The sequence below is a fragment of the Austrofundulus limnaeus genome, unplaced genomic scaffold (assembly GCF_001266775.1).
Source record: "Austrofundulus limnaeus strain Quisiro unplaced genomic scaffold, Austrofundulus_limnaeus-1.0 Scaffold111, whole genome shotgun sequence".
Classification (NCBI taxonomy): domain Eukaryota; kingdom Metazoa; phylum Chordata; class Actinopteri; order Cyprinodontiformes; family Rivulidae; genus Austrofundulus; species Austrofundulus limnaeus.
The window spans coordinates 589,418-600,443 of NW_013952513.1; the positions used below are offsets into that span (position 1 = coordinate 589,418).

At 36.5% G+C, this 11,026-nt stretch overlaps 1 protein-coding gene across 3 annotated transcripts in view; it reads right to left on the reverse strand.

Annotated features, from left to right (window-relative positions):
- Nucleotides 1–11,026, reverse strand: part of LOC106521552 (guanine nucleotide-binding protein subunit alpha-11) — a 51,418-nt gene that overhangs the window by 18,133 nt on the left and 22,259 nt on the right. For all 3 annotated transcript variants that reach the window (XM_014014186.1, XM_014014185.1, XM_014014187.1), the window contains exon 2: nt 2,468–2,652. In XM_014014186.1, coding sequence (XP_013869640.1) covers nt 2,468–2,652 — 185 coding nt within the window. The remainder of the gene's footprint in view (nt 1–2,467; nt 2,653–11,026) is intronic.

An 11,026-nucleotide genomic window follows, 5' to 3' on the forward strand; every position in this document is an offset into this window, starting at 1 on the left:
ACATTAATGTTAAAATACATCTGAGTAAGTTATTAAGTTTCAAGTTCAAATTCATATGTTTCATGGATTATTTTAATTAGCTGGAAACTTGTTATGGTAAAGTAGACACACTGGATAACAGAGTGACATTCACAGGTATGATGAGCAGGTGAGATGATGTGTGCCCTGGAGCTGGAACAGGAGGTGCGCCCACAGGAAGCTTAGCTGGACGTCATGACAAAAATAATCATTGCCTAATCGACTAATTGGAAAAATAATCACAGATTAGTAGACCATCAGTTGCAGCCCTAACAGATTTATGTCAGAAGTAAAAATTCACAAAGATTATGAACCATAATAGTGTAACCAAGTTTGAATGAATTCACACAAACACTGGAGAGAATGTTCAGACCTGGCCCTACAATCTGACTCGAGTAATTAGACTCAGGTGGTGCTTAATGTAAGTGTGAAAGGCCTTAATGCACATTGGAAACATTTTCAGTCAAACCACCTTTAGAGTAGCCATTTTATCCACGTTTGATTGCAATTCATTCTCAGCCAAGCTGTAGGACTGAACTGACGCAAGTCGATTACCTGGACGGCTTAGAGTCCAAAAAATAAATCTGCACAGTTGCCAGCTTATTAAAGGACCATTCTTGAGAATACTCTGAAGTCATAGCTTTTGTTTTTATTTTGGCCAACTGTTTTAATGAACAGTTATCAGAAACCTTCTCAATAAAAAGGTCTGATTTATCAGATTACCAGATCACAACATGGCACATTTTTCTTTAGTTTGTTTCGATTTTGTTTTTGGAAATGATTGGACCTGCTGTGGTCACCATAATATATAACATGTACTGTCACTCACAGGACTAAAGCCTGAGCAGCAATGTCACATTATAAACATCCAAGACTATGTTCACACTGCCGGCAAATGTGACCCAAATTTAATTTTTTTGCCGCATGCAACTCATCAGATTTTTTTAATGACAGTCTGAACATGACAAATGTGATTTTTTTTTTTTCAAATTCGGCCCAGGTCTTTTCAGTATGTGGTACTGATTCAGTATGTGGTACTGATTCAGTATGTGGTAATGATTCAGTATGTGGTACTGAATCTGATATGTAGCTGCTGATTTTCAAAGTGACTGCCGTCTGAATGCTCGTGTTGCATTTTATCTGACTTTTACATTTGTGAGGTGGGGTTGAGCGGATTGATCCAATAATGTTAACCTCAAGTCATGCCGTTTAAAATATTGTAACTCTGCATGTCTTAGGCCTGCGTCACACGGAGAGATAATCATGTCGATTTTTGCCCTTCTGACAATCTTAAGGAAGTCCAGATTATCGTGATGGCTCTAAAGATAATCATTGCATGTATTCCCGCMGTGGGTGGTGAGTTAAGAGTGATCTAGTCGGCTCGGAAAGATGTCGGGACCGCTCCGACCTCAAATCGGGGATATTCAACGTTTGATTTTTTTAGCCCGATATCACAGTCTGTGTAGCGTTCACCCGAGAACAAATGAGCTCACAACCTGCTGAATGGGACGTGTAGCCAATCAGAAAGCGAGGTGACGTAAACATGGAGGGGATTCCAAAATACAGAGGACAAAAAACTGTCATGACTCACTAGAAAGTCTGCTGGGTGTTAAAAGTCCTATGGAATTGTTTTTCTTCTGGTAAAAATAATCCACAAATGATCAACATTGTTTCTTCTTTGTTGCAAAGGTTTGTTCACTCTGAACTCACGTCTCTCTGGAGGTCACGTGAGATTTTTCCTCTGACATCTGAATTCTCGCGAGATTTCAGGAAGTCTCGCGTGATTTAATATCTGAAATCTGATTGTTCATGAATGAAATATATTTTCGCATGTGGTGTGTTGTTTCTTGCCAGAACGTTGCTTTGTTTTGAAAATAAAATGAAAAATAAACACAACTAAACAAGCACGTCAGATAATTATTTAATCAGCTGATTGCACAACTTCAGACTTGACATGCTAACAAGTAGCATCCATGTTTAGCCAAATCTGTAAACAGTGAGCTGAATGTGACATCACATCACATTGGAAAAAAAAAAGGCAGAATTGAGCATTAGGACCTGCAGTGTGAACGTAGCCTAATTAAACTGCATTGATGTCAACTTCACAGTGAAGCTGTACAGAAACAGACCACAACTACAGCRCACCACTGTTCTTTAGTAGATTTAACAAACTTCTATCTTCACTCGAGTTCTGTGAAGTCACTAGTCTTTGTATCGTACTCATTCCACAATGCGCCAAGTGAATAAAAGTTATCAAGAAAACAAAATGCAACTCAAAAGGCCAGGTCTGAACAACTGTTCAAAATATAAAAACTCAAGCTTAGTGAAAGAACAAAATTTTGGTTACCTCACATCTTTAATTTTTTTTTTTTTGCATCCTTAACTCCCTACTGAATACGCATCTTTTAAAGGAAAGATAACTATTCTACTTATGGTTTCAAGCACTCACCTCATTCTGTGTATACCTAAAGGGGATCACGAGCGTCTCAGTTGCACGGATCATGGACTGCATGGAGGTGAAGATGTTCTGATAAACCAGTTTGGTGAAGCCCTTTTTATCTTCATCCGTATAGCCAGTCCCGTGAATTATTCTCATCTGCTTAATAAAAGTGCTTTTGCCGCTTTCTCCAGTACCTAAAAACACAGGCAAGACACTGGTAGATTAGCCAACCACTTAAATAAAAAGGTGTTAAATAAGTACATGAAACAGTTGACAAGAACAGTGTTCCACTGTGATTACAGGAACAAAAAAAGATATTGGTTTGGAATATTGGCATACAGCAGGAAACATGAAMATTTTGTTTTAAATTATACAGTACTGCACACACAAACAAAATAAAAAATTGTGTAATGCAAAAAATGTTCACATAGCACAAAAAGAGAATGCAAAGATCGAAACAATCAACAAAAACCACAATAAAAAAGAAATAAAAAATAACCCACAGCATGCTTTTTAACAATCTTAATAGAATGTTTGTCCTGATGCATCTCAATAATCCAGTTAGAAAAATCTAACAAGGTTGCATCTGGTCATCAATAAGAAGTACCTATACCACTTATCAGTGATGGCTGGTATAGGGGGCCAGTGGGGCTAAGCCCTTCCTGGTTTTACATTAAAAATGTTAAAATACCTAATAAACATGATTTAAAATTACTGTATCAAATTTTGTGAAATTTACAGCAAAACTGGAGCCAAACAGTCTGGAGAAAATCCCAGAGTCATTCCCAAGGGTCTAACTTTTCACAGCCCAGTTACTTTAATGTAGTTTCTGGTACAGAATGATTGACGGGTGTCTTATCCTGCCCCATCGGTTTCTGCTCCTTCAAGCTGATTTTCTTAGGCCCAAGGCCACAGGCTTTAGCCAGTGATGGTGGGCGTACTATAATGTGACTCCAGCATGAGTGTATGTGGGTGTGGTTTGGTGTAGACTGAGTAGGTACGATGGCGAGCAAGATTAACATAAAACAGGTGGATTATTTAATTTCTCACTCGTTTTCCTTCATGTCTTTGGAGGAAAATAAAAAGAGAAGTGGTTGTGGAAGGACAGACCAAAGAATATTCAAATCCAGCAAAAGGAAAAGCAGCGTAACCAAAGCTTTTCTGTGATCCGGTTTTAGCGAAAGGACTGGCTAACGGCAAGTATAGCTAAAAAAAATAAAATAAAAATACTACTTTCTGATTTCTGTGTTTGATGTTTAGAGGAGACAGAGCATGGAGTCATGGACCAAACAAAAATAGGTGAATTAATTAGATTAGTGACATTTATCGTGTTCATGTTATATAGTTAAGGTGTAGTTTGCTGTGGCCTACCCCACCTTCTCGGGAACGAGCCTGAGTGGTCCAACAGAACCAAGCATCAGCTCTGAGCTCTGGAGAACAGAGTAGGATGTTTATGTTGCCCCAGAGGTAAGCAGGTTCCAGTCACAGATAGGGCTGCCACGATTAGTCGACTAGTCACGATTATGTCAACTATTAAAATTGTCAATGACTAATTTAATAGCCAATGCGTCGTTTTTTTTCTAACTTTGTATTTTTTGAATAAAAATATTAATTTGTGGCAGACCCAATAACCACTACTGTGCGTATGTGTCAACGACAGAAAGGCAGACATGGCAGTGAAAGGTGCCGCAGCAGTTTGGAGAGAAAAACAAAGTTAGAAAAAAATAAAATAAAYGATGCATAAACTATTWAATTAGTCAACGATTTTAATAGTCGACAATAATCGTGACTAGTTGACTAATCGTGGCAGCCCTAGTCACAGAGAACACCTGGAGTCCAGTTAGACCCACTTCCTCCTCAAGAGTTAAAAGTCTTTATTGTTTTAGCCACATATAGAAACCAACAAGAAGGCAGCAAAAAGTAAACAATCCTGGGAAAAAATCTAAAAGTCTAAATGTAAATAAATTGTATTAAGTTTTATACCTCTATGTTCGTGGTGGATTAAGTGCTTCAAATATTTTATTTTCATCCGTTTTGCCCACCATTCAGCAACCTATTAGATTTCTGTTTTGTTATGTTATAAATGTGTCCAAGTATATTAATGTGAGAAAAATCCCCCTTTTTTGTTTTGTTTATTCATTCAGTATTTAATAAAGCTGACACAATAAATTGTTAATTATAAGCTGCTTTTTGTATTCAGCATATTCCAAAAAAACCCTATCCCTTCATGTTATGAAAAGACCCTCTTAAAACAAGCGAAAGCAAGTTTTTAAGAAAATCAATTAATTTATTGGCAGCACGATGACTCAGTGGTTGGCACCAATGCCTCACAGCAAGAAGGTCGTGGGTTTGACCCCCCAGTTCGAACTGGGGTCTTTCTGTGCGGAGTTTGCATGTGTTGCCTGGGTTTTCTCCGGGTATTCAGGTTTCCCCCACACCCCAAAAATATGTACAATAGGTTGCTGTCAGGCCCAGGGCTCCCTTGCAAAAGAGATCAGCAATTTCAATGGGATTTGCCTGGTTATATAACAGTAAATAGTCGATTGATAAGCTCAATCAACTTTAGATTAATTCATTAATGGATAACTTGCATCCCTAGATGAAATGTTACAAAAAACCCAGAGAGCCTGACTCATCCTGGTTAGATCAATAGAATGTAGTTACCAAAAATACTTCTGCAAACCAAGCAGAACAATCAAAGCCCTTTTTATGTCCATAGATTAGTTGGTCAACCAGAATTGCTACCTAGATTAAAAGCATATTTTTAACATAACCCTATTATGTGTTAATAAATAACTGTCTTTGTAACAAGCTGACCTTGTCTATCCACCCACACCTTGGTGTGTGAAGAAATCTGAATTATTGTGTCTCTTGGCAATAATCCAAACCTCAGTGCCAAAGATGTCCGTTTGCACTTTTGGTAATCAATGAATATGATGATATATTTAAATTCATTCATGTTTCAGGGCATCAATGTGCTCATTTTAGTTGTCTTAAGAGGCACAACATTTAAATGGATGTTATGGCACAAGTAAGGGTTCATCTTAGCTTAATGAGTTAGGTAGTTTACATTTACCATTTTTATTAGTCGGAGTGCGTATGATACAGTTCTCTCTCAGAAATAAAATAATAGATCCTTTTCCCACACTCTCATTGGTTTCCACTTAACAGGGCTCACAGCAGGTTGTTTATCCTTATGACATGTTTTCTGAACAAACCCCAACTTTGGCTCCAGAATCAAGTTTAAAAGAAAAAGAAAAGAATGTTTAGTTTGTAGAGGATTTTGACCATTAGGGAGTGGAAATTAAAAAAAGAATGGAAGCAGCCAAATTCAACCTTTCCTTTCAACATCAATTAGTATTTTCAAAACAGTCTTCCTCTGCTCCACCCCCATTTTTTCTTCCTCCACAATTCAGCTCCAGCTCTAAACAACTATTCGTTCCTTCCTCACCTCAACCAACACGGACGTCTGAGTCACTGCAGTAACAGCTGCACATGTTCTTGACTGTATAATTTAGTCTGGTTTATGTTAAAACTACCTCAACCAAGGATGCAACTTCAACAATTAATCTATACATTTTCTGTGTTTAGAATGACACTGCTAAAACAGTCCCGTGTACCGGGTAACCTTTCATTTCCCATAAAGCCACATGCTTCTGCCTCAAGATGCAGCTTAACATCCATTTCTTTCAATGAGCCAATTTACATCACACACRGATATTGGCACCCACACAAAATTATCTCCCGAGTCCTTGAATGCAAAGGCTTACTGTATGAACAAATAGTCCATTGCCAAGAAACTCACATTAACATATCTGGGCATGCAGAAAACCTGTGGAGAATTTATAAAATTATTTGCTGCAAGAAAAGCTTAAAATCGATAATAGTGAGCTTCTTGCAAAAAGAAGGATGTATTTAAAAAGGGGTGTGAAAATAAACTTTATATTGTTTGGTTCAGACCAGTCAATATACTCTTACGTTCATAATTTTAATAAATGAAAAGAAAACTAAACCCATTATTTCTAGTATTTTAACAGAGAATATTTTTTTATTTGTTATCGTTTTTGTGAGAATAATGGTTCCCAACCTTCAACTTGCCTTCATGTCTTTGGAGGAACAAAAAAGTTGAAGTGGTTGGGGAAAATACACAATTTTTTTTTTCAAATAAGCAAATTTGCTTGAAGACAGCCAAGCTCATTATCACAGCCAAATTGACCAGCATCTTCAAACATCTGAAAATAGAGATGATGAAAAAGTCTTGGGTCCTCTGATAAGAACGTCACAGCAAATGTAAAAAGACGAACTGTATGTCAAACTGATTCATATGTCGTGGATGTTGCTCTAGCTTCCTGTTTTATGTTATTTTACCTCTACTGTAATTTTTAATATCGGGTTTGATTTAAGATTATATTTGTTTGATGGTTTCATTGTATAAAGTGAATTCGTCCACAAAGATTTGATCAAAAACATACAAGTCTTGTGATTTGAACAAAATTRTTGGTGTATTGTTCTTATAGTAAATTGGGGGTAGCATGCAAAAAATGTGCATTACTACCACTAATAATAATAGGAAATCAAACTAAACCTTTGTGGTGAATTGTTCCACAGATCTTAAATCAAAATCCCATTTTAAATGTGATATTTGGGAAAGATTGCAGAATAAAAACATGAATCTTTAAAGTCACGATTGTCAAAAAAAAAAAGGAAAAAAAAGAAAAAGGTTGCAGTAATTCAAAAAAAGACAAAGCTTGATATTTTAGAGTCCAGTGGTTAGAAAAACTGTGTTGTTTGCCTTTTTGTTGTAAGGTATAACAGAAACAAATATCAGCTGGTTGATGGGTTGGTAAGAAACAGAACACATAAGGGAAAAATGAATGATACTGGCTGTTTAGAACAGGATAAGACAAAGTGTTCAGCCTGACTATTACCACTCAAAGGCTGATATCATTTTAAAATAAATTTAATGAAATAGTGTGTCAAATTTTTAAAGAATCTTAGTATGATTCAGCTAATCTGCATAGCAATGGCAAACAATWAGATACAAATTAATGCCCATGCGTCTATTTGCTGCTTACGGCAAAAATAAATAAATAAATAGGATCTGCTTGAGTAGCTGGATGTGGGATTAAACTGCACAAAAACTCTGCTGCTGACTTTAGTCTCTCTCCTCTACAGATTTATTTAATAATTCCTATCAATAACATTTGTTTTCTTTGTCTCTCTTCCAGAAGAAATTACATCTAAACCACTCTGTGTTTGTCTGCGTCACTTTCCTATCTCCCCCAAACCCATCCGATCGAGGCAGATGGCCGCCTGTCCTGAGCCTGGTTCTGCTGGAGGTTTCTTCCTGTTAGAAGGGAGTTTTTCCTCTCCACTGTCGCCAATGTGCTGCTCAGGATGGGAGACTGTGATGAAGTGAAGATACAACACAATCTGCTGGCTTCTTTATATTTATTTATTTATTTATTTATTTATTTATTTATTTATTTATTTGTGTACAGTGCCTTGAAACGACGTTTATTGTGACTTGGCGATATATAAATAACCTGAATTGAACTGAATTAAAAATGCAGCAGCTTTTATGGTTTCTTCTCTCAAATTTAAAAAAAGAAAATCAATTTATCTTCAGTTGCTCTGGATCAGCATATAAAAATAATTTGCCAACCTTGAGCACTTTGGTTTTTTTAGACTTACCGTTCAGAAAAAGGATCAACAACTTGCTATATTTGTATAAAGTTGCCTATATTAAGATTTTAGCAAGAAAACAGTTACATTTTCTTTTAGATAAAAGTTGTGAATATCAACCTGAATCAGCAAAAAGCTGGAATAACCAGTAATTGCAATCAAACCACCCCTTTTCGTCACAAAACACTTGTGATATGAACAGTTCTATTCTAAGTATCGACTGCAGTGGCAGATCCGATTTTGGCATGTGTGTTGTGCCAAGTCATGCAATTGGCATTTCTAAGAAGAAGCAATTAAAATGTAATCAGACAGTAAAGAGATAAATAGCTGGGTGGAAGGAGTGGCCTGAACACTGACAGTGCCCCGACGAGACAGGATCTTTTACTAAGGAGAGCAGGTCAGGCAACATTGGAGTTTCCCTTTCAGACACAGCGTGTTTTTGAGGAAAGGACAGAAATAGCTATTGCATTGGAGAATTCACTTTCTCATTGTTTTAAAAGGAACAGAAAGGAGTGCTACTGGGTTGGAAAGGGAAGTTTAAAAAAAAGTAAATATAAAAAAAGACTTAGGAGCTCTTGGTCAATCACACTGGCCCAAAAAAAAAAAAAAAAAAAGCATGGTCTACAATTATCACTCATGGTTATTTTGTTCCTCGAGTTCCCCTGCTGTAAACTGCATGTTTGGTTTGATCATCAGAAGAGGAAGAAAAAAAAAACAGATTTATAAAACATACAAAAAGAAACAAAAATTGCTTTAGTCAAACTCCATTCCAGAACACCAAGAACAGAGGAAACGTGTTTTTTCAGAACATCAAAAGAGACAATCGGGAGAAAAAGGAAAGTCTTTTTGTCTTGTATGATCAGATTGACTCAACAAACCCATTACTCTGCCAAACAGAAAAAAAGCAAGCAGAAACATTTCTCATGGACAAGCAATTGTACACTCATTGGAGCTACTCCTGAGGGGTAATGCTAGTTCCCATGGCAACTCCTTCACCATACTTCTAAAAATGTGGCTGAAAACACCAGCTGATAGGCTTTGGTGTGTATTCAGAGAGCCCAGTCAAATATGCAACTTCTTTACAGATAGGTCTTTTAAATGCCAAAACCTCTTCAGCCAATACTTTCCACTCAGGCTATGGGAATTTAAGAAATATGAACGATGGTTAAGGCCACAAAACTTTGTACTTAAGTACCATTTTCTTTCTTTTGAACATTCAGAACATTATGAATCTAAATCAAATCGATCTAGAGAATAGGCCATGATACCTAGCTCTAGTAAATATGCTTTTCATCTGAATGTACTTTTTTGTACCATTATTTTTATAGAGCTTTGGCTTTAAATTATATCATGTCTAAAGTATGGTTTTTAAATCACAAATTGACAAGATGTTTGTAATATTCTTCGATAAAATTTTATACTTTTTATTTTGTAGATCAATTTAGCCTATTTTCAACAGGCATTTTGACAAAAAAAAAATAAAAATCTTACTAAATAAATATATTACTGCAACACACTATCTGTAATTATTTCTTCTGCCTCTTTTCCAACTGTGGACGCTTGTTCACTCACAGCTGATGAGCTCAATTTGTTGCAGATATCCACTGTGATGTAGCTTGTTGTTAGCGTAGCGTAAACAGAGCAGTACCGCTGAGCACTAGCGTTGAGCCTGTGATGTACGTCATCACGCACTGAAGTAACATATATCAATCAAACTTTTTCAAAAGTCATATCAATGTTATTGAAATGTTTATCGCATTAGCTATCAATATTAAATTACTGTCCAACACTATGTAGTACAAAATCGGATCCGATGTTTTTCAAATTGACCACAGCCTGATTTTATCTCAACTCATACTATTCAGGCTATTATACATGTTGCAGAGTTTAGCATTTATAAAGAAAAGGGTGAAATAAAGAACAAAAAAAGACAAGAACGAGGGACAGATTATAAAAAAGATGAAGGAAATCACGGTCTGTTTGGAAAAGTTTAAAGAATCATTTACTCAAACAGGAAGCACTGTCAGCTCAGTGTTGGACAAAACAGTCAGGATGTAGACAACCCTAATTACTGTCTAGTGAGCATTTGTGCCTGTGGGAACTTAAAAATAATAAAACTATGAATTAAAAGTGTATTCTTCCAGAGTAAACCATGATGAGAACTGTTGAGTTATTTTGTCATTGCAGATTTTCCTGGGTCGATTACGTCAACTTAAGGATAAACTGGCATTATTTTAGAAGCATGTTATCATTGGGGAAAAAACCCTATTGCAAAATACTCAGTAACAGAAATGGAAGAACGTCATGCCAACTGACCATCAAAGCAATGACATTTGCATCTACACCCATTTATTTACCGTACAATGACCCCCCCCCCCCACACACACACACACACACACACACATTTCTGCTGCAGAGAAAGATGAATAAAAGTAAAAAGAGGAATGGTGCTTTCCTATGCAACATTTGGATGTCTAAAATGTGTCCTCATGGAGTAAACGGACTGTAAGTACAAGGATGAGAAAAAAGGGAAGCTCTGTTACAGTTTTGAGAAAAATTCCTGGCATACTTTTCCTTCTAAAGGATTAGGATGTCAATTTAATTATTTGGCCTCTTCTGGTTCCCATTAATCAAACTGCTTGTTGTACAAAAACATCAGATATTCCAGTAGACAAAAGTATTGTAGTTTACGATTCCCGTGAGTTAAGTAATCAGGTCACCAACTTTGAATTTTTCTACTCTTAAACTGGGTAGGGGATGTTCTGAATGTAAACTTGTAAAAGGAACTTTGAAGCCTTTTATTGTCTCTAAACCAAATCCATACCAGTCACACACACACACACACACACACACACACACACACACACACACACACACACACAC